The sequence below is a fragment of the Artibeus jamaicensis genome, unplaced genomic scaffold, assembly GCF_021234435.1.
Source record: "Artibeus jamaicensis isolate MK-2021 breed Jamaican fruit bat unplaced genomic scaffold, CSHL_Jam_final contig_402, whole genome shotgun sequence".
Classification (NCBI taxonomy): Eukaryota; Metazoa; Chordata; class Mammalia; order Chiroptera; family Phyllostomidae; genus Artibeus; species Artibeus jamaicensis.
In genome coordinates, this window is record NW_026521818.1 from 14,987,962 (window position 1) to 15,012,947 (window position 24,986).

General features: G+C 34.3%; 1 protein-coding gene across 1 annotated transcript in view; it reads left to right on the forward strand.

Moving 5' to 3' along the window:
• Positions 1 to 24,986, forward strand: part of SNX2 (sorting nexin 2) — a 59,100-nt gene that overhangs the window by 9,456 nt on the left and 24,658 nt on the right. The window contains exons 2-5 of the mRNA XM_037165542.2: positions 16,467 to 16,584; positions 21,026 to 21,189; positions 23,009 to 23,075; positions 23,650 to 23,693. Coding sequence (XP_037021437.1) covers positions 16,467 to 16,584; positions 21,026 to 21,189; positions 23,009 to 23,075; positions 23,650 to 23,693 — 393 coding nt within the window. The remainder of the gene's footprint in view (positions 1 to 16,466; positions 16,585 to 21,025; positions 21,190 to 23,008; positions 23,076 to 23,649; positions 23,694 to 24,986) is intronic.

Below are 24,986 nucleotides of genomic sequence, written 5' to 3' on the forward strand. Positions count from 1 at the left end.
TTTTCTGCATAAAGATCAAGCACATATTTTCTTAGTTTATACCTAAGTATTACATGGTTTTACGGTACTTTTCTTTTTACATTTGCTCATGGGTGGCATATTGACCCCATTTCCTGCAACCGTGCTAAGCACTCATTAGTTCTACTAGGGTTTTTATAGAGTCCTTGGGATTTTTCTAGGCAGATAATCATGTTATCTGTGATTAGAATTTGTTCCTTCCCTCCCTTCGTCCCTCCCATCCATCCATCCATCTTTATGCCTTTTAAAAAATCTTGCCTTAAAGCACTAGCTAGGGCCACTAGTGTTATATTGAATAGAAGCAGTGAGACTGGATATTCTTTGCCCTTTTGTGGTCATAGGAGGAACATATTCATTTTTTCTTGCTTAAATACTAAGTTATCCATTAATTGCTTTGTAGGTGTTAAAGGAGTTCCCTTCTATTCTTAGTTTTCTGAAATTTTGTATCCATAAATGAATGTTGATTTTGACAAATGCATTTTTGCATCTAATAAGATGGTCATATAGTTTTTTCTTTAGGTTTTTCTTTTATCCTTACCCTAGGACATATACATGCTTTGCTCACTTGCTTTATTTACTTACTTACTTACTTGTTTGTTTGGGAAAGGGGTGAAAAAAGAGAGTGAAAGAAACATCAGTGTGAGAAACATCTATCAGTTGCCTCCTGTGTGCACCCCAACTGGAAACCTAACCCACAGCCTAGGCATGTGCCCTGACTGGGAATTGAACTCATGACCTTTCAGTTTATGGGACGATGTCCAACCAACTGAACCACACTGGCCAGGACAAATTTTCTTTAGTTTTTTTGATAAAGTGGATTACATTGATTTCCAATTGTTGAATAAACCCATGTTCCTAGGATAAACCACACATAGTCATAATATATGTATGTATGTATGCATGTATGTATGTGTGTGTATGTATACACACACATACACACACACATACCTGGTTTCAGTTTGCTTTTTTTTTGGTTTGTTTAGGCTCTTGTATCCATGGTTGTGACAGATATTTGCACTGTTTTCTCCTACTTGTAATGTGTTTGCTTGATATTGATATCACTAGTGCTAGCCTCATTAAATGAATTCAGTTGTTTTATTCCTCTTTTATATTCTTGAAGGAGTTGAATGAAATTAGTTTTATGTCTTCTTTAAATGATAGAGCTCACTAGAGGAGTCATCTTAGCATGTAGTTTTGTTTGTTGGAAGACTTTTGATTATAAATTCAGTGCCTATAATAGATAGAGGACTTCTTGGTAAATTTTGGTGTAGTATGTATCTTTCAAGGAATTTGTCCATTAAAAATTGAGAAATTTGGGGGCATAGATTTTTTTCATAATACTCCCTTACCAAGTCTGTGAGGTCTGTGGGTGATTCTCATCATTTGTCATTACTGGTATTGATAATTTGTGTCTTTGCTCGCTTCTTTATTTAGTCATTTAATCTTGATAAAGGTTTGTCATATTATTGAGATCTTTTCAGAGTCAGATTTTTGATTTGAGACCATTTTTTTTTTTACCACTTTAGTTACATCTCAAAATTTTTGATATTTTTTTCATTCAGTTTAAGCTATTTTCTAGTTTCATTTGTGACTTCCTATTTGACATGGTTTAGTTAGTAGTGTATTAGCTTTCAAATTTGAAGGGTTTTCTAGGTCACTTTCTGTTATTGATTTTTAATTTATTTTGATTATGATCGTTGTTTTATGCTTTCAGTTCTTCTAAATTTATTAAGGCTTGTCTTATGACCCAGAATATTGTTTATTATGGTGCACATTCTTTGTATACTTGAAAAGAATGTGTATATTGTGATGTTATTGTTGGAGTGTTCTATAACTGTTAAGTCAGGTCAGTTGATAGTATATTACAGGTATATATCTTTTCTTATTATCTGTTCTGTCATTTACTGAGAGAAGAGTGTTAAAGTCTTCACGTAAAATTATAGATTTTCATGTTTTTCTTTTTTTTGGTTCAGTTTTAACTTCATGTATATTGAAGATCTATTGTTAGACACATAGACATTTAGCATTGTTACCATTTTTTGGTAAATTAATTCTTTTATCATATGATGCCCCTTGTTATTATTGATAATACTCCTTATTCTGAAGTCTTCTTTACCTGATGTCAGATGCAGTACTCCAGGTCTCATCTGCATCTGTAAAGTAAGTTATTTGTAGGCAGCAAATTCTTACGTATTGTTATTTTTATATCCAGTCTAGCCACATCTAATTTGGTATGTTTAGACTCTTCACATTTACTGCAATTATTGGTGAGTTTGGATGAGATCTACCACTTCATTTGTGTACTGTTTTTCTAGAGTTTCCCTTTTCCTCCCCTCTTTTATATTACTTTAGTGTTTGTTAGTATTTTATTTTAATATATCTTCTAGATATTTTGCTTTATCTCCCTCGACTAGCTGTAAATATATATTTTAAGGCTATTATTTTAGGCATTACAATATATCTCTAACCATTTATAGTCCAATTAGAGTTAATATTGTATTTTCTACAAACAAAATGCTGAGCCTTATAATGATATAGGTCCATTTACCTCCCTTCTTTTATGTTATAGTTTGCAGCATTACTAGTAATAGCCAAGTGTGGAATCAGCGTATACCCATCAATAGATGAATGGATGAAGAAGACGTAATAACACACACACAATGGAATATTATTCAGCAGTAAAAAAGGAAAGAAATCTTTTCATTTGTGACATCATGGATGGACCTAAAGGGTAATTATGCTAAGTGAAATAAGTCAGAAAGAGAAAGACAAGTACTGTACGGTCTCACTTATATGTGGAACCAAAAAAAAAAAAATGAGTAACAGAACAAAATTGAACAAGCTAATGGTTGCCAAAGGGAAGGGGGTGGTAGTATGAGAATTAAACAAACAAAACCGCTCATCTGAATTGTGATTATGGTAAATGCAAATGGCTCTAGATAGTTCCCAAATCCTATATCTCCTGAAGGAATCTTCTTAAATATCACAAATATATCTCAAAGTTATATGCCTGTCATACATTATGTTGAAAATGACATCAGTGGGGGAATAGAAATAAAACCCCAAGAGAACATCTACTATTCTGGCCAGCAGAACTGAAAAAAGAAAGCCCAGGACTCTAAAGGATAGGTAACAGAAATTCTTACTAGTATTTTGCTCTGCCTTCTTTTACTGTTTTTCTGCAAGGGTGACCCAAGCTGAGCAAAAGTGTGTGACAGTGCAGGCAGCTAAAACTCTGAAAGAAGCCCGTGTTTCTGGGAAACAGCCTTCAAAAAAAGAAAAGTGTCTCTTTTCCTGAGCCAGACCAGGTTTGTTCACTATGTAGTATAATAAAGATAATGTCTCCTTTGGAGGAGAGAACAGGCAGATTTTGTTGCCTATTATAAGTGATTTGGGTTCTCTGGGCTTGGGTTCCTCAGGTGTAACACAACCAGAGCAGTGCAGGATCAGCCTGGGCCCCTCTATCTCACCACCCTGGCAAGTGAATGGCAAGGGCAGTTGTCACAAACATGACATTCACGCTGCTTGTCCTGCTTTGTAATAAAGTTCTGTATTGTGCCTTCTTCCAGCAACCATAAAACAGGTTTTTTTACTAGCTTACAAGAAGGGTGTAATTTTAGGCCCTTTACAGTTCTTGAGATAAATGTCAGTGAACTTGAAGATAAATCATTAGAAAATATCCATTTTGCATAACAGAGGCAGAAAAATTGAAGAAAAAAAGAACAGAATTTAGAGACCCGTGAGGCAATATAAAAAATTTTAACATTCATGTTATTGGTGTCCTAGAAAGAGCAGTACAGAAAAATATTTCAAGAAACGATGGCTAAAAACTTCCTAAATTTAGTGAAAGACATAAATTTTGATTCAGGAACAAGCAAAATCTAAACAGGACAACTTCAGAGAGTACCAATTGCAGCCACATCATTAAAAAAAAGACTGAAAAACAATGATTAAAAATTAAGAGACTTGAAACAGCTAACGAAAAATAAATTATATTTAGGGAAACCGAAGGGTTGTATATTTCTCACCAGAAGTCAGAATTAGTGTTTTTGTTTTATTTGGATGGAATACCCAGAAGTGGAATTGCTGGGTCATGTGACAGGTGTACGAGTCCTTTTAGGTTTTCGAGGACTACTCCATAGGTCGTCCGTAGTTGCTTCACAAATTTACAATCCCATGGACAGTTCATGAGGGTTCCCTTTCCTCTACACCCTCACCAGCACTTTTTATTGGATTTATTCTGACAGGTGTGAGGTGACATCACATTATGGTTTTAATTTTCAGTTCCCTGTTATTGATGTTGAATATCTTTTCACGTCTGTTGGTCATTTGTATGTCCTCTTGGGAGAAATGTCTGTCTTGGTCTTCCGCCCATTTTTTAATTGGACTTTTTGGTTTTTCTTTTTGTTTTTTTTTTGGTGTTATGTTGTGTGAGTTCCTTATATTTTAGATATTAATCCTTTACTAGATATATCATTTGTGGATATTTTCTTTTGTTCAGTAGGTTGTCTTTTTGTTTTGTTGATATCTTTCACTGTGCAAAATCTTTTTAGTTTGATGTAGTCCCATTTGTTTATTTTTTCTTTTTATTTCTTTGAGGAGATATATCTAAAAAGATATTGCTAAGAATTGTGCCAGTGTTTTCTCTTAGGAGTTTTATGGTCTCAGGTCTAACATTTAAATCTTCAATTCATTTTGACTTTATTTTTGTACACGGTGTAAGAAAGTGGTCTCATTTTGTTGTTGTTGTGTTATATTGGATTGGCCAAAGAGTCCATTTAGTATTTTTTGTAAAAGACATATTTTTTATTTTCACCAGTAACTTTATTGATTTGGATATTTCAGTACGTTGGCTACCTCCCATGTGGTATAATGTTGATTATTCTCAATTCATGTCTTGATTGCTGTCAACTTAACTGGTGTACCTACCCAACCATGGAGCATCGTCCAGCATGAAACCTCCAGCACAGAACTTCACAAAACATTTTTAACACATTGGATCAGTCACAACACCTTCTCCATACATTGCACTAATCTTTTTTTGCATTTCAGTAGTGTTTTTACCTTTCTTGAAATAATAAAGTATAATATGTTGAAAATGCTTATTTTCTTCACCAATTTTGATAGCCTTTTTTAAAGTGCACACTAATATGCCAGCTGTTACAATACAGACTAACAAATTGTATTGAATGAAGTTAAAAACATCTAAGCATTACTAGAGCTATCTTAGGGAAAAACCTAAATGAACTTGTTGACCAACTCTGTGTGTGTGTGTATCCAGTTTTGCCACCACCACTTATTGAAGAGGCTGTCTTTACCCTTTACATGTCCTTGCCTCCTTTGTTATAGACTAACGGACTATATAAGTGAGGATTACTTCTGAGCTTTTTACTCTGTTTCATTAACCTGTTTTTATGCCAGTATCATACTGTAGCTTTGTAGTATAGTTTGATGTCAAGGAGGGTGATACCTCCCACTTTGTCCTTTCTCATGTTTTCTTTAGTTATTCAGGTTCTTTTGTGGTTGCATATAAATTTGAGGATAAGTAGTTTTAATTCAGTGAAGAACACATTGATATTTCAATAGGGATCACGTTGACTGTATATTGTTTTAGGTAGTAAGGACATTTTAATAATAAAAGTTCTTCCAGTAGATGAGCAAGGTGCATCTTCCACTTACTTACATCTTGTTCAGTTTCTTTCTTCTTTGTCTCACAGTTTTCAGAGTACTTACAGAGTACTGTATGTTTCCAAGGTATTTCATACTGTGTGATGCAATTGTAAATTTGATTGTTTTCTTAATTTCTTTTTCTGATTGTTCATTATTGGTGTATAGAAAACACAGATTTCTGTGTATTTTATGTCTGCAACTTTACTGAGGTCATTTATTCTAAGTTTTTCGGAGTCTAGGGTGTTCTCTATATACCATCATGTCATCTGCAAATAAGGAGAGAGTTATTTCTTTCTTTCTGATTTGAATGCCTTTTATTTCTTTGTCTTGTCTGAATACTGTGGCTGGGACTTGGTACCATGTTGAAAAGAAGTGGTGTTTAGTGGGCGTCTTTGTCTCGTTCCCCATGTCCAACGTGGGACATGTTGGACATGGGGAAGACATGTTAGCCTTTCTCTAAGGAAGGCTTTCACCTTTTCACCATTGGATATGATATTAGCAGTGCGTTAGTCATAAATGGACTTTATTATGTGTAGATATATTCCTTTTATACCAACTTTGTTGAGAGATTATGTCATGAAAGGTCAAATTTTGTCGTGCTTTTTCTATATCAGTTGAGATGATCATATGGTTTTTATTCTTTGTTTTGTTAATGTGATGTATTACATTAATTGATTTACAGCTATTGGACCTTCTTTGCACCCCTGAGACGAATCCCACTTGTTTATAGTATATAATCTATGTAATGTTGTTGATTTAAGTTTGTTAATATTGTTAAGAATTTTTGCATCTATGTTCACCAAGTGTATTGGCCTGTAATTTTCTTTTTTTGTAAGGTTTTTATCTAGTTTTGGTGTCAATGTGAAGCTGGTTTGGGAGTTCTGTTAAGTATTCCTTTACAGACTTTTTTCATCCTCACTTGAGGACATTTTGTTTTCATTGCTTTTATGGAGGGAGAGAGAAACATTGATGCAAGAAAGAAGCATCAGTTGGTTGCCTCCCATTGGGGATCGTGTGCCTAGACTGGGATCAAACCTGCAGCCTAGATATACGCCCTGACAGGGAATTGAACCTGCAACCTTACGGGATAATGTCCCAGCTAATTGAGCCACACTGGCCAGGACTGCAGATTTTTGAAATAGTTTAAAAAAGAGTGGGCATTAGTTCTTTGAACACTTGGTAGATTTCACTTGTGAAGCCATCTAGTCCTGGAGTTTTATTTGTTGTGCATTTTTTAAGATTACTTTTTCAATTTTGTTGCTAGTAATTGGTCTATTTAGGTTTAGTATTTCTTCCTGGTTCAGTCATATACTTCTGGAAATTTATCCAACTCTTTCAGATTATAGAATTTGTTGTTCTTAGTATTCTTTACTGATGTTTTGTATTTCTGTGGTATTGATTGTAAATTCTCTTCCTTTCATTTATAGTTTTATGTAATTGGGCACTCTATTTTTTCCTTGATGAATTTTACTAAAGGTTTGTTTTTGTGTTTTCAAAGAACTAGCTCTTAGTTTTACTGATCTTTTCTATGATTTTTAAAATTTCTACTTTGTTTATTTCTGTTTTGATCTTTACTATTTCCTACTGTTTATTTTGGGTTTTATTCTTTTGCTATAAACTTCCCTTAGAACTAACATCTTTTGCTGCATCCCATTACTTCTGAAAAGTTGTGTTTTCATTTTTTTAATTTCACGATAGTTTTTTAAAAATTTGTTTTGAATTTTCTCTTCGATCCATTGGTTGCATGCTGTTTAGTGTCCACATGCAGAGTGGGGAAAAGTAGATTTACAGTTCTTTGTATGGAAAATAATACAGTAACCAGTAAATAATAATACAAAAATAAACTGTTTTTTGCATACTCACAACTGTAAACCTACTTTTGCCCCACCCTGCATTTGTGTTTTTTCTCGTTTTCTTCCTGTAATTGATTTCTAGTTTCATGCCATTGTGTGTTGGAAAAGATGCTTGATATGATTTGTCTTCTTGACTTTACTGAAGCTTATTTTGTTCTGTGTGTACTTGGAAAAAATGTGTATTCTGCAGTTTTAGGATTAAATGCTCTATAAATGTCTATTAGGTCAATCTTGTCTAATATGATGTTTAAAGCCATTATTTCCTAATTAATTTTCTGTCTGAATGATCTGTCCATTGATGTTTAGTATTAAAATCCCTTACTATTATTGTATTACTGCAGATTCCTCCCTTTTTGTCTATTAATAATCGTTTTATATATTTCCTATGAGGGTTTCATTCAATCCAGGCGGTCTCATCACTGCAGCTGTTATGTACTTAGCAACTACTACTGGCCTCAGGGAGGGCCAGGAACGACAGTGTAGGGGAAGGGGGAGAACTTTCCCTCTACGTTCTGGAGGTTGCAGGGGCCTTGATGCTATAGCCCGAAAGACAGGTTTTTTTGCAGTCATTGCTGCACAATCACCTAGTATAGTTCTCAATTGGCACCATCCTCAGGAAAAGCTGGAAGAGAAAAGAAGAAAAAATGGTAAATTTGACCCTCATAAGGGTAATGTTTCATATTTGGGGCTTTTACTTTCAGGGTTTTTATTTTATTTTATTTGTATTCTGTCTAGAGCTTTTAGTGTTAATCAGTGGAAAAACAGGCTCTAGTGGGCTACTTTAATTTTAGTTGCAGTCTTAAGCACTACTATTTTTTTATTTAAAAAGTTTTTATTGACTTTATTGGGATGACATTGATTAATAAAATTACATAGGTTTCAAGTATACAATTCTGTAATACATCATCTATATATCATATTGTGTGTTTACCACTCAAAGTCCAGTCTCCTTCATCACCATTCCCTTTACCCTCTTCTACCCCCACCCCCCTTTCCCTCTGGTAATCACCATAGTGTTGTGACACTGTTTAATTGAAGAGATATTAGCAACAACCCTGGAACTTTTTATAAAAATTATCTCTGGTGTACTACCAGGTGATGCTGTAGGGGAAGAAACGAGCATACGTTTTTGAAAAAGTACTAACATCTCCTCAGTTGCATTTTATCTTGCACAGCCACATACTTCTGATCATCCAGAGCCTGTGCTCCAGGCAAAGAAGCCAGCAGTGTTCCCCTCTACCATCACTTCTTCATTCAGCGGCCGCTGCCTCCATACTGCTTTCTATCAAGTGGAGAACGGCTCTTGTACTCACTAGTAAACTGAAATGGACTCAGATTCAGGGGCGCAGTCTAGGCAGCCTTTGGTGAGTGACTGCTCCTTGCCCAGTCTCTGAGCCGTGAGGCAGGATACTCCAAGCTGCTGATGGCTGAGCTCCCGAAGGAAGTATGTATGCCTCATAGCCTCCCCATTGTTGGGTGACTATGTTCCCATCATTCCCAGCCTGTCCCCCCCCCCTCCCGGGGCGTTGAACTGTGAGATGAGGGATTCTTTTTCTTTACACAAATACATGCTAGTTTTTCTCTTTTTTTTGATTTTGGTGTCAGAGAACTGTGAATACCCAAGGTATTAGCTAATATGAGCATTCAATTATAAGAGTATATTATAGATTGTAAGTAGTCTATGCTATATGTTGTGTTAGAATTTTTACTTTGAACAGTCATATCTATTTCAAAGGATTTAAGAGGGAAAAAGTACAGCAGGTCTTCAAATAACATTATTTTTTTTCATCATATGGTTATGATGTTAGTGAGAAAAAAAATCAGTTCCCAGCTGGGACCACTATCTGTGTGGGTTTTCTCCTCCGTTCCAAAGATGTGCACGTCAGGTTAATTGGCACGTCTGCATTGCCCCAGTCTGAATGAGTGTGGGAGTGTGTGTGAGTTCACCTTGCAATAGAGGGCTTGTGATAGAACCCTTGAGGAAGGGCTGGTGTTGGGGTAGTTCCCACCTTGAGCCTTGAGCTGCTGGGACTGATTCAGGCCACCCACAGTTCTGTTCTGGAGTAAGTGGGTTGGAAAAATCAATATCCTATTTTTAAAATTAATTTTTCTTAAATATATATACACAGTTTATATTTATTTTAATGTTTCATATTAGAAATATTTTGAGTCTTTACTTAGAAGTTTGGTGATGTTTTGCAGTTTCCAAGAACTTATTGATTATATTAAGTGACGGCTTAGTGTAGTCTCTTTTAATTATTTAGATACTTATCATTTCTGTTGTTTTTTTCTTCATCCAGTGTTCCATCTTGTATCATTTTTCTTTAGCATAAAGAATTTCTTTAGCATTTTTAAAGGTCTGTTGATGATGAATTCTCTTATTTGTACAATGTTTCACTTGAAACTTTATTTCGCCTTTATTCTTGAATGGTATTTTTGCTGTTTATAAATTTCTGAGTTGATAGTTTTTTTCTTTCAGGACTTTGAAAGTTGTTCTGCTGTTTTCTAGCCTTTGATTTCTGATGAGATATCTCCAGTCATTTGCATTGGTGTTCCCCCTGTAAAAATATGTTGAGTTTTTTTTCCTGTAGATACTTTTATTTTTCTCTGTATCTTTTATTTTCAGCAGTTTGATAATGATATATGTAGGCATATTTTTCTGTGGTTTTATCCTCTTTGGAGTTTGATGAACTTCCTGAATCTGTAAATTCCTTCACCAAATTCAGGACTTTTCAGCTATTACTTCCATAAATATTTCTTTAACAATTTTTCATCTCTCCTTCTTAGACTCCAGTGACATGAATTGAGACTCTTTAATATTATCCCACAGGCCCCTGAGACTTTGTTCATTTTTTTGAAACCTTGTTTTCATTGTTACTCAGATTTTTTATCATCTTCATTTTGTTATTGAACCCTTGCTGCAAATTTTTTTATTTCAGATAATTTCTTTTTCAGCTCTAAAGTTTTTATTTGGTTATTTTTTGTAGCTTCTGTTTCTTTACTGAGAACTTCTGTCTTTTCATTTCAAATGTTTTTACACTTACCTCATGGAACACAGTCAGAAAAGCTTTTAAAAGTTGTTTTAACTAATACTTCCAATATCTGTGATATCTGAGGTTGTTTACTTTTTGAAAAAGGATACCTGTTGATTGCCTTTTCCCTTGAGATTTATTACAAAATCATTTATGTAAGAATGCTAATATAGCAATGAATTGAGATTTGCTATTTTTAATATTACATGTATTTTTTAAAATTTTGCTGTATTGTTTCTCTCAAGATTATTTTTCTCTAAAAGTTAAGTAATGTTGAGAAATAGAAAAGGAAATAAAGTTAGGTGACTTTGGATTTGGAAATTATAAAATAATGAAATGGATAGGTTAAAAAAGAATATGTTAGCATTTATCTGATGTACTTATATGTACAAAAAAACCTTGTACATGGGAATTTATTATATAACCATAGACAAGTTAGTGTGTAGGCAGAACTAGAATTTAGAGCTCCTAATTCCCAGAAAATTTTGAAATTTTACATGTTGAAATATGTGTTTAAAAGGAAGTTGAGTGTACAAGTTATATTTGGTGCCTGTATTTTATTCAGTACAACTATATCTTAGTTTCTGAGAGGACAAAGAAAGGGAACAAGAAATATTTATTTTTAGTGAATGTTGTCAGGAAACTGGATCTTGTGTATAGGTTTCTACTTTTCGTATATCATGTCATATTATAAAGGTGATTCTGTGTCCGTAAATGCCACTCTCCTATATATTTTAAATAATAGACTTTATTTTTTAGAGCAGTTTTAAGTTCACAGCAAAATTGAGTGGAAGGTACAGAGTTTTTCCATATAGTACCTCTACACATGCAAGATTCCTGATTATCAACATCCTGCCCTGGAGGGGCACATTTGTTACAATTTGATAAAACCACAGTAACACATCATAATTACCCAAAGTCCATTGTTTACAATGGGGTTCATTCTTGTACATTCTGTAGGTTTGTACATAGTATTGACATTTACCCACCATTATAGTATCATACAGAGTAGTTTCACTGTCCTAAAAATCCTCTGTGCTTTACCTATTCATTCCTATTCTCCCCAACCCACTGATCTTTTTTAATGTCTCCACAGTTTTGTTTTTTCCAGAATGTCTTATAGTTGGAATCACACAGTATGCAGTGTTCAGGCTGACTTTATTCACTTAGTGATAGGCATTTAAATTTCCTCTTCACCCTTTCATGGCTAGATAACTCATTTCCTTTTAGTGCTGAATAATATTTCACTGCCTGACTGTACCACACTTTATCCATTCACCTACTTACTGAAGGAGCTCTAGGTTGCTTCCAAGCTTTGGCAGTTATGAATAAAGCTGCTGTAAGCATCATGTACAGGGTTTTCGTATAGACATAAGTTTTCAATTCCCCTGAATAATTACAAAGCATGATTGCTGGGCTATATGATAAGAGTATGTTTAGTTTTATATGAAACTGTCAAACTGTCTTCCAAATTGGCTATATTATTTTGCATTCCCACCAGTGAGTGAAAGTTCCTGTTACTCCATATTCTTGCCAGCATTTGGTGGCCATTCTAATGGGAGTATAGAATATACCACAGTGAAATATAGTGGTATCTCATAGTCGTATAAATTGGATTTTTCTGAGGACAGAGATGTGGGCATCTTTTTATGTGCTTATTTCCATGTGTGTATGTTTGATGAGGTGTCTCTCAAGCTCTTTGGCCCATGTTTTGATTGGGCTGTTCATTTTCTTATTGTTGAGTTTTAAGAGTTCTTTGTATATTTTGGATAACGCATCTTTGTCAGATGTGTCTTTTGCAGATATTTTCTCCAAGTGTATGGCTTATTATTTTCATTGTCTTGACAGTATCTTTTGCATAGTAGAATTTTTTATTTTAATGAAGCCTGTCTTATCAGTTATTTAACGGATTGTGCCTTTGTTGTTGTCTGTAAAAACTCATTGCCAAACTAAAGGTCATCTAGATTTTCTCCTATGTTATCTTCTAAGAATTTTGAACTTTTGTTATTTTCATGTAGTCTGATCCATTTTGAGTTGATACACATAAAAAGTTTAAAATCTTTGTCCAGGTTCATGTTTTTACATGTGGATGTACAGTTGTTCCAGCACTATTTGTTAAAGAGGTGCTTTTTTCCCTCTGTTGTATTTGCCTTTGCTCCTTTGTCAAAGGTAAGTTAGCTATATTTATGTGGGTCTATTTGGGGGCTCTTTATTCTGTTCCATTTATCTATTTATTCTTTCACTAATACAGGTAGACTGAAAAGGTGTAGAGGAAACTTGAATGCATTACCATGTGAAAGAATCCAGTCTAATTACAGTAGCTTTATAGTTTAGTCTTGAAGTCAGTAGCTTCAGTCTTCCAGCCTTGTTCTCCTTCAATATTGTGTTGGCTCTTCTGGATCTTTTGCCTCTCCATATAAACTTTAGTATAATTTTGTCAATATCTTCCAAATAACTTGCCAAGATTTTGATTGGTATTGCACTGGTTCTGGAGATCAAGTATGGAAGAATTGACATCTTGACAATATTGAGCCTTCCTATTCACAAACATGGAGTATTTCTCCATTCATTTAGCTTTTCTTTGATTTTATTCATCAGAGTTTTATAGTTTCCCTTATATTAAATTTAAACCTAAGTATTTCATTTTAGGGATGCTAATGTAAATGGTATTGTGTTCTTAATTTCAAATTCTGTTTGTTTATTGATGGTATATAGGAAAGTGATTAACTTTTTATATACTAACCTTGTATTATGCAGCTTTGCTTGTTCTGGAGGGTTTTTTGTCAATTGTTTTGGATTTTCTACTTGGACGATTACGTCATTTGTGAACAAAGAGTTTTATTCTTCCTTCTCAATCTGTATACATTTAGTTCCTTTCTTATCCTACTACTTTAGGTAGGACTTCCAGTACAGTTTTGAAAAGCAGTAGTAACGGGGACATCCTTCTCTTGTTCCTGATCTTAGTGGGAAAGCTTCAACTTTCTCATCATTAATTATAATGTCAGTTTTTTGTAGCTATTCTTTCTCAGAAAATTGAGGAAGTTCTCCTGTCTTTTTAGTTAACTGAGAATTTTTATCATGAATGAGTGTTGAGGCCATTCTGCTACATTTTTATGTAGATGTGCTATAGGCTATTTCAAACTTTTCAGTATTCTAGGCAATCTGATTGATAAACTTGTGGCCAGTTCTTAGGAATATTCATATTTATTTTCTTAGAATTTGTTTAACAAGAGTTATTGAGTATTTGCTGCTAGCAACTGAATAAAAATTATTAAATAACAAAAGAAGCCTATATTTTCCTTTCCCTACAGAGTTTTCAGTTTATGAACAGATGGTAATTATACTATAATGAGGTAAGAGAAATGATGATGGAAGAAGCAGACATTCTCTGGGAGCATATAGGCCAGGCCAGTGAGCTACCCAGACTCATCTAGAGGTGAGGTTGAGGTTGTCAGAACATCTTTCAGAAGTAATGTGTAAGCTTATTTGTCTTTACAGTCCTTCAGCTGAAAGTGTTTAGGTAAATGTAGGTCCACCTTTGTCAGAATTCGGGTGAATGAGCTCCTCAGAGAAAAAGCCAGTCCTTTAAATTTTCCCATAAAGAATTGATGTTTTTAAAGGTGTAAAGAAATGTTCTCATGTCATAGAGGAAGTTTACTTAAGAAGCTAATGAGAAAAATAATATTAATTAGGAGTGACCTCAAAAGATTATTTATTATGTAAAAAGTTTAATAATTACAAGGAAAAAAACAGATAATTTGCCCTTACTAAAATTAAGAACTTCTATTCATTAAAATCTAGCATTAAGAAAACCACACACACTGGAAAAATATTTTCAATATGTTTCTGACACAACGTAGAATTTTTATCCCAGAACATGAAAAAAAAATACCTACATCAGTAACAATTGAAAAATGAGCAAAGTACTTGAAGAGACTATTCAGGAAGAGGATATTCAAATGGCCATTAAACATATGAAAAATTTCTGAGCATCATTATTTATTGGGGAAATGAAAATTCAAACCACAATAAGATATACTCTATACCTGCCATAATAGCAAAAAGGAAAAAGATGGAATATACTGTATTAGAATGTTGACAGGGAGCAACTGAAATTTTCATAGAGTGCTCATGGGAGTATAATTTATATAACCATGTTATAAGATTGTTTAGTGATCCAGCTCCTGGGTACATGCCAAACAAATTTGTTCACTTGTTTGCTAAGAGATATGTATATTAGGAAGTGTGTTATTGGTAGTGCTAAAAACTGATAACCACCCAAAGGCCCATTAACAGTAGAGTGGATTAATTGTATGTTCACTTAATGGAATATTTTATAGCAATGAGAATGAGTAATCTGTTATTACATCCAGGAATATAGAAGAATCTCCTATACAAAACATTAAGAACAAAACCCAAATATAAAAGACTATGTTCTGTATAATTTCTGTTTTATAAAGAGAAAAAACAGGATAAACCAATCCATGCTGGCAGAAGCCCATGTGGGAAAAGGGTAAAGAATGGAAGGGAACATGTGTAGAGCTTCTGGGTGTGATGATAATGTACTCTTTCTTGATCTAGGTGTTGGTTACACAGGGATATTGGGTTTGTGAAAATATCGAGTTGTGCACTTTTCACAAGTTCAATTTCCTTTTTATGGTATGTTATTAAAAAGTATTGGTTTTAAATACTTTAAGAAAACTGTAATAAAGCTAAAAGCTTTATAATCTAGATTTCATTACTGACATGGTCACCAGCAAGCAGTGTCCGCTGCATTGTAGATGAGACACGAGACAAATTCACATGGACTATGGAGTCTTGTGGAGGAAAAGGGATGGCACAGCTATTCCCTTGGGGAGAGCACCTCAGAGCACCTTTGCGGCTCTTTCAAGAGGAGAGCACTCTGGCCCTTGTCTTGACAAGCTTTTATTGCTTTTCTGGGCACATTACATTGAAGATGGTCCTCATTTACTATGCACAGGTTCGCTTTAGGTGGTTACCTTTTACAGAAAATAAAGGAGAGGATACAGCTAATAACATCACGGAAGAAGGTTATTTGCAAATGCAAAGGGAAAAGTGATTGATCTGGTTACACTCGTCCTTGGAAGGTTTAGCATAGATTTTAGGAAGTTACTTTAAAGATATACAGTAAACGTTTGCTGCCTCAATTCAGGGTAAGGGAGTTTTAGCAAAAAGCAAGTCTCAAAGTGGCCTAGGTACAATGCAGGCCTCATTCCCCACGGGAGAACCTATCCATGGGCGTGGGTCCTGTGCATGGGATCTCGCTTTCCACTGGCCTTCTGAGTGGGAGCTTGGTCCACACCATGTAGAACGGTCTCCTATACATTGTGTTGCTCACTATACTTCAAGGTTAAGAAGTATAAAAATAGTCCCTTTTCTAAGTTAAAATGTAAATGTTTGAGGTGATATATTTTTAGTTTGAAACTATAACCATTTTAGAATAATAGCATTCTTAATTCGGGTAGTAGTAAACCTTCCTTTTATAATAAAGCAGTACTTTGAACTTCTTACAAATCTAACATGTTTTCAAGATTCAGTTTTGTCTCACGTAATCAATCTTACTATATATGCACAAAGCAATAAATTTTGTTTTTTGTTAATTATAACAGAAAATAACAAAATATCTCAAGGGGTGATTAGAAACATTTCCTTTCTAAAAATCTTAACTGACTTTTTGTTAAAACAGGAAAGATGAATAAAAATGTGTTTTTGGTTCATTCTTACCCTCAGGAGGAACTATAAATAGCTGTTCTTGTTCTTTCTCCCCTTCATATCAAGGGAATGTTCTATTTCTATAATATATAGAGACATAATTATAACAGATAAAACATGCCAGTCCATTATCTGTTGCTGTTTTTTTTTTTCCCCACAGTCAATTCCATCATCTCCGGAACCAATTAGTCTTCTTGCAGAAGATGTTAGTACAAACTCCAATGGTCCAAAACCTGCAGAAGTTGTGCTAGATGATGACAGAGAAGATCTTTTTGCAGGTAATGGTAACTCTATTTTTTAAAATACTAGCAAATTATAGTATATATCCTGTTAGGAAGTATTCTATAAAGTAAAACTGAAATTTTGTGTATGTTAGTGGCAGCTCTTCTTGTTACCACTTAGAAGAATAAGAAATTTCCAGTTAGATAACTTTGTGAAAAATACAGACTATTGAGAGAAGCAAAATGTGATCCTTTCTGGTTTTAAACATGTAAAAATAAATCATATATTGTAATTTGGCTGTTTTGATCAGTACTTAGACTCAAAAAAATGATAGTTGTGGCATTCATACTTTGAGAAATGGCAGGGATTATACTCTTTATAAATTACACAAGGTCACAAAGCGAAATTAAACTCTGGATTAAAAAATCACTTACTATAGCCCTGGCTGTTGTGGCTCAGTGGATTGAGTGTGGGCTGCAAACCAGAGGGTCGCTGGTTCGATTCCTAGTCAGGACACATTCCTGGGTTGTAGTCCAGGTATCCAGTGGGAACCATGTGAAAGGCAACTACACATTGATGTTTCTTTCCCTCTCTTTCTCCTTCCCTTCCCCTCTCTCTAAAAATGAACAAATAAAATGCTTTTAAAAATCACTTAATATATAGTCTACATATGTTTGGAATCTGTTTGTTGTAATGGTTCAGTATTTACCACCTGTTACATTTTGATTCACTTTTAGTTGGGTAAATTGATGTTTGAGGAATTTAATTTTGATATGAGTCAGGGTTTGGTGTAGTCCACACTACCTTTTAAAAATTGGACTCTTCAAAACAATGTTATGCTTAAAAAATTGAAATTAAGGTACCATTTAATGTTTGGTTATTACAAACCCAAATATTTCTTAGAATTAGTGACACAAAAATTTAACATAGTGATCCTGTGCATTTAACAGTTTAATTTACCTGAACTGGTTTTCATTGAGTTAAAATTTAATATTATGTCCTCAGCTTTATAGGGTTTGAATATTCAAACCATTCTGAATTTTTTGTACAGTTATGTTGGAATATATAGTCCTTCATCACAAAGGTCCGTAAATTTATTTGATTAGTGAAAAGTTTTCACTGTAACCAAATGTCAACCATATACACCTCCTCCTTTTATAGCTACCTATTAACTTAGAATAAAATCATAATTAACCAAAGTCATATTTTTGGGTTTGTTTTCCTTCATGGACTTTTTACAGGTAGTCCTTAAAAGTTTTTTCATAGCATTTATGTTTCATTCTAAAAGTTGACTTATTTCTCTGCTAACTAGATTGTATTAATCTAAAATTGTGTGTATTCCTCTTATACTATAGGGTCATACATTGAAGTTTTGGATTACCTATTATATTAAAGAGTTTTCACCTTAAAGTCATATAAATAAATTATGATGAAGCTCTTAGCAACAAAATTGTGGGGTGTGTGCATGGGAGCACAAGGAAAGGGGATTTTGAGTATTTTTAGAGTATGCAGTTTTCCAAGTGGGGACTAAACAGTGATACTGATTTCCTCATTTAGCTTGTTACAAAGAATCTTTTTCATGTTTTAGTCTACATGCCAGTCTGTACTAAACATTGTGATTCAAATATAGTCAATATCCATGTTTGTTTTAAAAGAGAGAAATGGGCTAAACATTAAACATAGTCATGTTTCTTTAGTTATTTAGAACACTTTTATGCTTTATCTTTTTTCTCAAATTCAGCTGCATTTCTTAATGACATCATGAGTTGTCTCTAAGACCTAATCTGATCATTTTTATATCAGTGAGCAAATACTACCTGCATCTTATTTATAAAGCCTCTAAGTCGTCATCACTCCTCCTCCAGTAGAGGAGTGTGGTTCTAGGAAACCGTAACAGAGAGTAGCAGTGTTACTGGGATGATGAAAACTATTGTCCAGTAATAAGAACATTTACTTAATTTATTTCTCCTTTATCAGAGGAGAGAATATAGATACTGCTCTAGTGATTTAGAGATTTTAATTTTAAAACCATAAAGGGATTTTATTGTATCAGCATGTATGCTAATGTGTTTTGTGTAGCATTTCAAGTTCTAGTATGTCAGAAGTGGTACCAGAAAAAGTTCCAGTGTGGCATGTTATCATTATTAGCTAAAGTGTTCACCAAATATGGTTGACTACAGAGTCCCTCTCTACCATTTGTTACATCCTGCAGGTAAACTTCACTGAACACACTTTAGGGAAGCTATCCTAGAGGAGTTAAGTAAGGGTAGCAAGCAAATTGCTGATATTGAAATTTACCCAGACTTTTACAACTTGTTTCTTTCAGGATACTTAGTTTATTTCACTTATATTTTTCATCAAGTAATACCAATTGTAAGTTTAATGAGTGTTTCTTTGTTTAAAAGTTCTCTTGTGTATATCATATGAGTGAAATGTTACCTAGCTGACATTTGTGCTTGTCCTCTAAGTATCTCTTACAAGGGAAAGTTCTTTATACTTAGTACCTATGGGGCATCTCATTGAACCTTAAGTCCAGTTTAAATTAAATTAAACTTCATTAACTTGTGCTTTGTTACTTTATTTTTAATAAAAGAAATCATAAGAGAGTTTCAGACAGACTATGTATTACCTAAGCATGTTTAGCATGCTAAACCTAAGTTTGTATACATTTATATTTTTCCCCTTCCATATTATTTATTTATTTAGCTTTTCTTATTTTGAGGCCACTACTGTGTATGAAATAGCCTGTCACAGTCTGTACAAAGAGTACAAAACCTGGTTTCTCAGTGAAGTAAACTATGATTGAAAAATCATAATGACTTTGAGTAAACTGTTCTGGTATCTCAATAAAGTGTGTTTCATAGTTTCTTGTCTGTGGGTCTGTTGCCAACAACAGTACCTCTTTCAGAGAATTTTGGGTTTCTTTTTGTTTTGTTGTCTACTTCTCGTTTTAATTCTTTGTAGATTAAAGATCTGTACCTCCTAGGCTTTGATACTGCTTTGTTACATTATATTTACTGCTCATTGATTTCATTTCTTTACTTTAAAAAAAATGAATTCTGGCATTCTTAATAGCCTGAGTTGTATGTAAGATTTAAATTTGTTATATTGGGGGTCATCCGTAGTCTATTCAACATCTGTAGTTTTGTTTGGGGGGGTTTTTTTGGTCCCCCAAAAAGGTTACCAGAGGTAACCTTCCTCTGGTTACCATAGTTTGAAAGATTTTGGTTATTTATTTTTAATGTCAAAAAAAATAGAGCAATGAAATAAGGATCTCATCAAAATGAGATAACCTATGAGTAAATTGGTTGTTTACATGTATATGTTAACATATTTATCTTATTTCAGGTACATATGTTCTTACTGCTATGTTTTTTGAGGTGTTCAAGTTAAAATGGCTCACTGACTGCCGTTTTACCTTGTCAGACCTGTAGGAATCTAAGAACCTCAGGCTAGAGACCAGTGGTCTGATCCTGTTTCCCTTACAGTCCTGCCTGCCTTTTCCTGGTGTCAGTGCTATAAACCAGCAGAGCTGTGGGTTTCATTATGGCCACTGATGGTAATTTTCATTTTTGTGGCTTTGCTTTTTGCTTATATTATTCATTTTCATGGAAGTCTGCCCATTCAAATCTTCTCCAACAGGTTTTGAAAACTTCTTGATTTTCTCTGTCCTAAAGTATTGTCTGCCATCATAGCTCAAATTACAGTGTTTGTTCTATAGTTCATATGGCAATTAATGTCTTGCAACATTCTTTTTACTGTTCACTTGGATGTTACTTGTCTTTTTACTATTATTTAACATTCCACATGCTTATGTCTTATTTTCCCACTAGATTATAAACTCCCTGAGGGCAGGTATGATATTTTACATTTCTTTGTGTTCATAATTGCATTTAGCACAATGTTACATAGCTTGTAGGTAATTTATTGATACGGTTTTAAATATATTTAATTTTAGATTTTTCAAGTGAATGAGCATTTTGAATTAAAACCTAAACACCTATTTGCTTTGTGTCATATTTGTGTATTCAACTAATATCTAGTAATCTTTAGCAGCGAATTGCTTTAGATTACTAACTTTGTAAATTTTCTCTTAACAAATTTTTAATCCCAATTGGGATATTGCCAGGCAGTCTTCTGCCCAAAATTTGTGTTTATATGTATAAAATAATCAGTGTTAGTCTGAATAAAGATTTTGAAAGGTAAGTTACCACAAGTACAAGCTATATTACAAATCCAAATGCAAATGAATGTGGAATTTTCCACATCATTGCTTTCCTACTAGCTTCATTCCTACCAGGAGATTATTATAGGTAGTTAAGGGACTTACTAGAATTCCTCCTAAAATCAACACAATCATCGTTGGTTTTTAAATAACATTATTTTGGTATGTATTTATGGGTAGTATAAAATTTTTTTATAATTAATTAACTGCTGTATAGACTATTGGGAGTTTGTTACCAGTGTCCTTAACTAACTTGTTTAATTTGTTTCTAGAAGCCACAGAAGAAGTTTCACTGGACAGTCCAGAAAGGGAACCTATCCTCTCCTCTGAACCTTCTCCTGCAGTTACTCCTGTGACCCCTACTACACTCATTGCTCCCAGAATTGAATCAAAGAGTATGTCTGCTCCTGTGATCTTTGATAGATCTAGGGAGGAGGTATGGAAAAATGTTTGCTTTCTAAATTAGTATGTAAATACTAAGCTTTTTGTTGCCCACCCAACATCACTCTCTTGTTAGGTATTTCTAATCAAAGATTTTTAGACATTTTAGGAAAAGAACACTGGACTAAAGAAGTCCAGTGATTTGGCCCTGGCTGGTGTGGCTCAGTGGATTTGAGTGCCAGCCTGCAAACCATGGGGTTGCCGGTTCAATTCTCAGTCAGGGCACATGCCTGGTCCTAGGTTAGGGGCAGGTAAGAGGCAACCACACATTGCTGTTTTTCTCCCTCTTTTTCTCCCTGCCTTCCCTCACTAAAAATAAATAAATAAATACGATATTTAACAAGAGAAAGTCCAATGATTTCGCTTCTGATTTTATCCCTACCACTTTTCAACTCAGTAATTTGGGCAAATCACTTTCCTTCTGAAGTCAAGGAGTTTGTCATTTGTGATCTTAAAATGATGTGTGCCTCTCAGGGTTCCTATGTTGGTCAAATAAGGTAATATATGAAAGTGCTTTGAAAACTTAATACAATAAAATGATAGTTTGAGTAATTTTATTATATAAAAGCATGTAATTAATGTTAGTGGTTATATAACGTTGGCAGGTGGAGGATGGGTTCTGACTGGAGAAAAAGCAAAGCATAAGAGGGCCTTCTGGGTTGTAATAATAGTGTTTGTTCCTTGATGTAGGTTTTATTTACAAAGATGTGTTCACTTTGTGAAAGTTATCGAGCTGTACTTAGGATTTATGTACTTTATGCTACATTTCAAATATGGCTTACTTTAAAAAAATGTGTATAAGAGGATAACATCGAAGTAAAAAGATAGTTTTAAAAAACTAACTTTCCTTTTAGATAGTCTTAGACTGTCGATATTGCTTTAAAATATAGCAACATTTAACAATTTCTTTGTTTCTTGAGAATAACAAAACTTTCCTGCAGAGTTGCTATTAGAATTACTTATTTAGAATGCCATTAAAAATGCTCTCTGCAGTCTCACAGGTTATTATTTTTCCTACTTACTGCTTTTTTAGTGAGCTTTATAGTACTTTCATCAGCTTTAAGACCATGTTTACTAGGTGATTAAATCAGATGCTACAGTTGCTTATTGGTATAATAATTTTTGCAAGTATGTGGTAGTAATCTGCTGGCAGAAATAACGACTCCCTCCTGGTTAATAAAGCATAGAGATACAGCCCTGACCAGTGTGGCTCAGTTGGTTAGATGTTGTCCCACAAAGCAAAAGGTTGCTGGTTCGATTCCCTGTCATGGCACATGTCTGGGTTGTGGGTTCCATCCCTGGCTGGGGTGTGTTTGACAGGCAGCTGGTTGATGTTTCTCTCTTGCATCAATGTTTCTCTTCCTCTTTCTCTCTCCTTCCTTTTCCTTTCTCTAAAAATAAAGTAAATCTGTAAAGAAGAAAATAGATACACAACTTTGAAAATGCTATTATTAAGCATAATCAAGGAGCTATTTAATTATCTGAGTCTGCAGATTTGATACATATTACAAAAATATTTAGAGTAATTCTACAGAAGACTAAAATGCTTTTCCACATCTGAGGAGTTGTAAGAACACAAGATTTTGTGTTACTTTTCCAAATGATCCTTTTCCTGTTGTCTTTGGGTGTGTGTTTTTACATAGTCAAGAAATATGAGAGCTTTTATTTTTTTAGAACTAGAGCACTACATGGCTCTTTAAATTGATTTATGTGACAGTGAGCCTAGTAAAAGTTAGATGATAAAAATTATAGTGATTAGTGTTATGACAATAATATAAATTGGAATCTTTAACACCAAAAAATATATTTTTTAGATTGAAGAAGAAACAAATGGAGATGTTTTTGATATAGAGATTGGTGTATCAGATCCAGAGAAAGTTGGTGAGTCTGTATTTATTGTATTTTGTACTTCTTTTTGATAGTAAACTTGGTTGTTAATGTGCTGTTTTATCTTTACTAAATGCACTGTTACTGTATTAAAATGGTACTTGCATTTTTAAGCTCATGGGATATTTTTGTTTATTTTATTTTGCTCCCAGAATTGAATCAGAGTATGTCTGCTCCTGTGATCTTTGATAGATCTAGGGAGGAGGTATGGAAAAATGTTTGCATTCCAAATTAGTATGTAAATACTAAGCTTTTTGTTCCCCACCCAACATCACTCTCCTGTTAGATATTTCTAATCAAAGATTTTAGACATTTTAGAAAAAGAACACTGGACTAAAGAAGTCCAGCTAGAAAAGTTTGTTCTTTTCTAGCTTTATTGAGATACAGTTGACAAATAATTGTACATATTTAGGATGTACAATGTGATGATTTGATGTATATATACATAATGAAATTACTAGTTTAATCTGCATTACCTCACATAGTTACCGTGTGTGTGTGTGTGTGTGAATGTGAATGTGTAGTTAAGCTTCTGTTTTTTAATAGCATTGTTTGACTTTTCTTACAGGTGATGGCATGAATGCTTACATGGCATATAGGGTAACAACAAAGGTAAGCCTGTTGCTCCTTTAGAAATACTGAGCTCTCACTATGTATAGCACAAGGATGATCAAGTTGAAAGTGGTCCCTGTGTGTAGCAGGATGCCCATCCAGGAAAGATAGCAAATACGTTTTTATAATGAACTGTGAGGGGTTTGATAGGACGCAGGAAGGGACCTAATATAGACAAAGATAGGAGCAGTGATTGGGGGGGTGGTGAGGGGGAGAAAGGTGAATGCATGTTCCAGGCAAAGGAATTTGCTTTGTGTAAAAGCCCGAAGTCATAAAAGCATTGTGCCTTCTAGGACCTGCAAGAAGTGGTACCTGATTGAATTGTTTGGCAGTAAGCCTCCGATATTATGAACATCAACCTTAAGGAATTTGAACTTCATCCTGAGGTTAATGGAGAGCTATTGAAGAGGTTCAAACAAAAGTGTGGGAGAATTAGATTTTTGTTTTAGAAAGATCTCTCTGACTCAGTATGAATTGGGGGTGTCAAGGTAGTGGTCAGGATTTCTAGTTAAGAGGCCACTGCAATTCTTAAAAAGATTTTAGGCCTTCAAGTTTTAAATGGGAGAGAGAGGGTCTGTATCAATTTTAGCGGTGAGAAGTAATACTTTATACTATGGGATTGGTTCTGAGGGTGAGTGAAATAAATGGCTTCTTGAGTCACATAGGAGGTGGACTCAGTAAGGCTTGGATGTAAGGAATAGGAAAGGAGAGACTGCCTGAGTTACCAAGTAGAGGAACTTTGTGGTGCTTCGGGTGGTCCTGGAGAAAAGGCAACACAAGTGGAGAAACACAGTTGGACAGTGAGGAGATTTGTTAATCATTAAACAGATGTTTATTAAACACTAACTGTGAAGTTGGGCTCTTCCAAGCACTAGGGTAAAATGGTAATCAAGATAGCCAAGTGTTCTCCCCTTGTGGAACTGTGTGCCAGCAGCGGAAAATCTGGTGAATTTGAGGTGGCAGCAAGATTTGAGTGGAGGTGTTCCTTGAATATCTCAAGATGTTGGACTGAAGCTCTGAGGAGATCTAGATCAGAGATAAAGGTTTGAGAGTCATTGCCATCCATAAATATATGCAGAGACAATGAAATGGATCAAAGGATGGCACAAAGTAAATATTTTCTGCCCTTTTAAGTTTCCATAAAAATACCTGTGATTTAGGTTTTTTTTATTTGTTATCAATTTGTATACCACATTAGTTAACTACTCTGGATTTTTTTGTAAGGTATACCAATGTGTGTACATACATGTATATTCACAATTATATATGACATTAACTTTGGAATAATTGCTT